Source organism: Cupressus sempervirens, chromosome 5, assembly GCF_028749045.1.
Source record: "Cupressus sempervirens isolate cs-2001-9-10 chromosome 5, ASM2874904v1, whole genome shotgun sequence".
NCBI classification, from domain to species: Eukaryota; Viridiplantae; Streptophyta; class Pinopsida; order Cupressales; family Cupressaceae; genus Cupressus; species Cupressus sempervirens.
In genome coordinates, this window is record NC_143122.1 from 1,014,281,215 (window position 1) to 1,014,284,044 (window position 2,830).

The 2,830-nt window shown below is 39.8% G+C and overlaps 1 protein-coding gene across 1 annotated transcript; it reads left to right on the plus strand.

The window, feature by feature from the left end:
- The first annotated feature begins 205 nt into the window (after window positions 1–205).
- Window positions 206–1,675, plus strand: LOC149559371 (putative UPF0481 protein At3g02645). The gene has a single exon (XM_089831380.1). It carries the CDS (start codon window positions 206–208, stop codon window positions 1,673–1,675), a length of 1,470 nt encoding a protein of 489 aa, XP_089687506.1.
- The last annotated feature ends 1,155 nt before the right edge of the window (window positions 1,676–2,830 follow it).

The window sequence follows — 2,830 nt, forward strand, 5'->3', positions numbered from 1 at the left end:
ATTTTTTATATTAACCTGTTATATGCATTTACCCATGTTCCATAGATTCAATTTATATTTTGTTAGACTCTTCGAATATGCCCTCCCTAGGAAAAATGGATAGAAGAGTTGACGGACAATTTAATCTGGTCATGTAATTATTATATATTTCTGACTTCGTGATATGTTCCTTCTCCGGTGAGATAATCTCATGAGCTTGTAAAGAATGTCGAAGTTTGATGAGAATAAATGGATGAGAGAAGCCAAAGAGTATCTGGCTCAGAAGAATAAGTCCTATGAGAAGCCTCTATACATATTCAGAACATCCATGGCCTTGCTGAAAGAAAATGAGCATTCCTATGTGCCTCAGATTGTTTCTATCGGCCCTAACCATTTCGGGAAAGAGTGGCTCATGGGAATGGAAACATTCAAAGGCGATGCAGCACGTAGAGAGGTTTTTAGAGTTCAGTATGGAACCAAGAAATCTGACGTTGAATTCGAACAAGTGATTGAGAGAATCAGGAGGAGGGAAGAGGATATAAAGCGGTGCTACTATAGAGAAACATCATTCAAGGGTGACGTGCTCCATTTAATGTTGGCTCAGGATGCTTGTTTCATTCTCGAGTTTTTCAGAAATCACCTCTTCGGATTGGAAGACGATGAAGCCTTCCAAGATGAGTTTTTGTTTCTGCCAGAGCATCATCCAATCTTCGGGCCCGTATCCGAGAATGCTTGGATTAAAGCGGAGATCATGAAGGACTTGATCAAGTTGGACAATCAAATACCGCTGTTTGTCTTGGAAGATGTTCTTACTATGGAAATGAACGCTAATTCCCAAGAGAGCGCCCAAGAGAAACTTGACAGATTGCTGAGGAAAATGTTCGAGAGAATCTGCTATCGGCCTTTCGAGTTCTGTGCAGAGGGCGCATCAAAGAAACGGAACCACATTCTGGACATCTATCACGACTCCTGCCTTGGGGCCCTGCCAACCGAAGGTACTGAAAAGGAATTAGTGAAAATTAACGTTCAATATTATTGTTCGTGTTTTGCAGGTTCAAAAGGTGGTCACTGCGTATGTTCTGGACGAGCAGACGGGAAAAGTTCTGAGAATGTCAAACAACGTAAGAAATGGTGGCTGAACTTTCCATCTGCAGTTGAATTGAAGAACGGAGGAATCAGATTCGAGGCCGATGGAAAAACTGTGGACGACGTTAAATACGAGGGTAAAACTCTGACTCTGGTGCGGCTGAAATTGGATGTGGAGTCGGAGGTGTATATAAGGAATTTAATTGCCCTGGAGATATGTTCTCCGAGGTTCAAGAAGAAAAGAATGACTGCTTATTGTCAGTTCCTGCATGAGCTGTGCCAAACAAGCGAGGGAGTAGATGTGTTGAGAAAGGAGGGTGTCATAATTGGTAATCTTTGGCCCACTAAACTGGTCACCCAATTGCTGAGCGTCTCCAACATCACAATTTCCTCGCCACAGTGCAAATCCATCATAGAAACGAGGGAAAATCTGAGCAGCTATAAGACGCGGCGCTCTATTGTTCTGAGAAGCCTTTGGAACGAATTCTGGGAAGCGTATGGTTCAAAACCGTGGATGGTAGTTGGAGGCTTCGGAGCGATTCTTGTCCTCTTTCTGACTGTCGTGCAGGTCTTTTGCTCGTTTAAACAATGTGGGCCAAGGTCAAATTAAAGACGGGGCATCATTTGTGACTAGATTCTGAGTTCTGCTTTAAAGCCGTAATTTGTTTGGTTTCCTACTAGCTGTTGCATGTAGTTAAGTGGAGAGGCTTATTTAGTTCCGGCCATGCATATGGCAGTTGCTTAAACAGTTATTAAACTGAATTTTTATAGCTAATAGAGATTCAGCCTTTCTAATCATTTATCTTGTCTTATTTTTTTCTTTCTTTTTATACCACTAAAGTTGCCACTAAAGTTGCATGTTTATTAATTATAAATATTAATTCAAACTTTTTGGCAATCTTATATTGGTCCATGTGTTCAGTGGCAGAATGATAGAAAAGGGTTTTAGAATTACGATGCAAGAGAAGGCCCATTCCACAAGGTCTCGATTGCGGGTTTGGTGCAGAATGGAGATAAAAATATTGCAAAGCTTGTATAGTTGGCAATAAAGTGTAGGAACACGAGATCTTAGGCCATTCTGATTTTAAACCTTCACATTGAGATCATTTTATTCAAGGATTTAATCAAGGAAAGAAATAGCTCCATAAAATGTGCCAGTTGAGTTAGTCATGCCAAATGAAAAAAGAAAATCATGCTTCCGTGCCATGTCTGGTTTCAAGTAATTGTATTTCATGCTTAGTGTTTCCCTGTAAGACTCTGCATTATAGTTACACTATTATTGCTGAGTTCTCCATGGTATCATTTCCTATCTGCACAATTTGCTTCTGGAGTTGTAATTTATCTTCAACAATTGATTTTTTTTGGCTTGAATTGATGCCCTCTTGTTAAATAAAACACTGGGCTCTTCTAAAGCTTTTTTCCCTTTTAATCCCTTTTTAAATAACTTTTGTCTATTTAATCTTCCCCAGATTTGGAGTCTAACTAAGCTAGTGTTGGCATTACCTCTTTCTCCTCTACAGATCATGCACTTTGAGATCTTCCTCTAGATATGCTCCACAACTCAGACATTATTAAGCATGAGTAATAGTGAGCGTAATGGCACTTATGATTGTTGTAGAAAAGCCAGGCGTAATGGCACGGTCAAGCTGTACAACCATCCTTAGCGCATTGTTCCATCATTACAACTGAATGATCAGTTTTATGCAAATGTAGCTCTGAAAATAAATGCTAAGCTATGCCACTTTAAGTAAAAATATATGAAAGT

Coding starts and splice junctions, on each gene's coding strand:
- LOC149559371 (XM_089831380.1), top strand. CDS start 206: ATGTCGAAGTTTGATGAGAATAAATGGATGAGAGAAGCCAAAGAGTAT.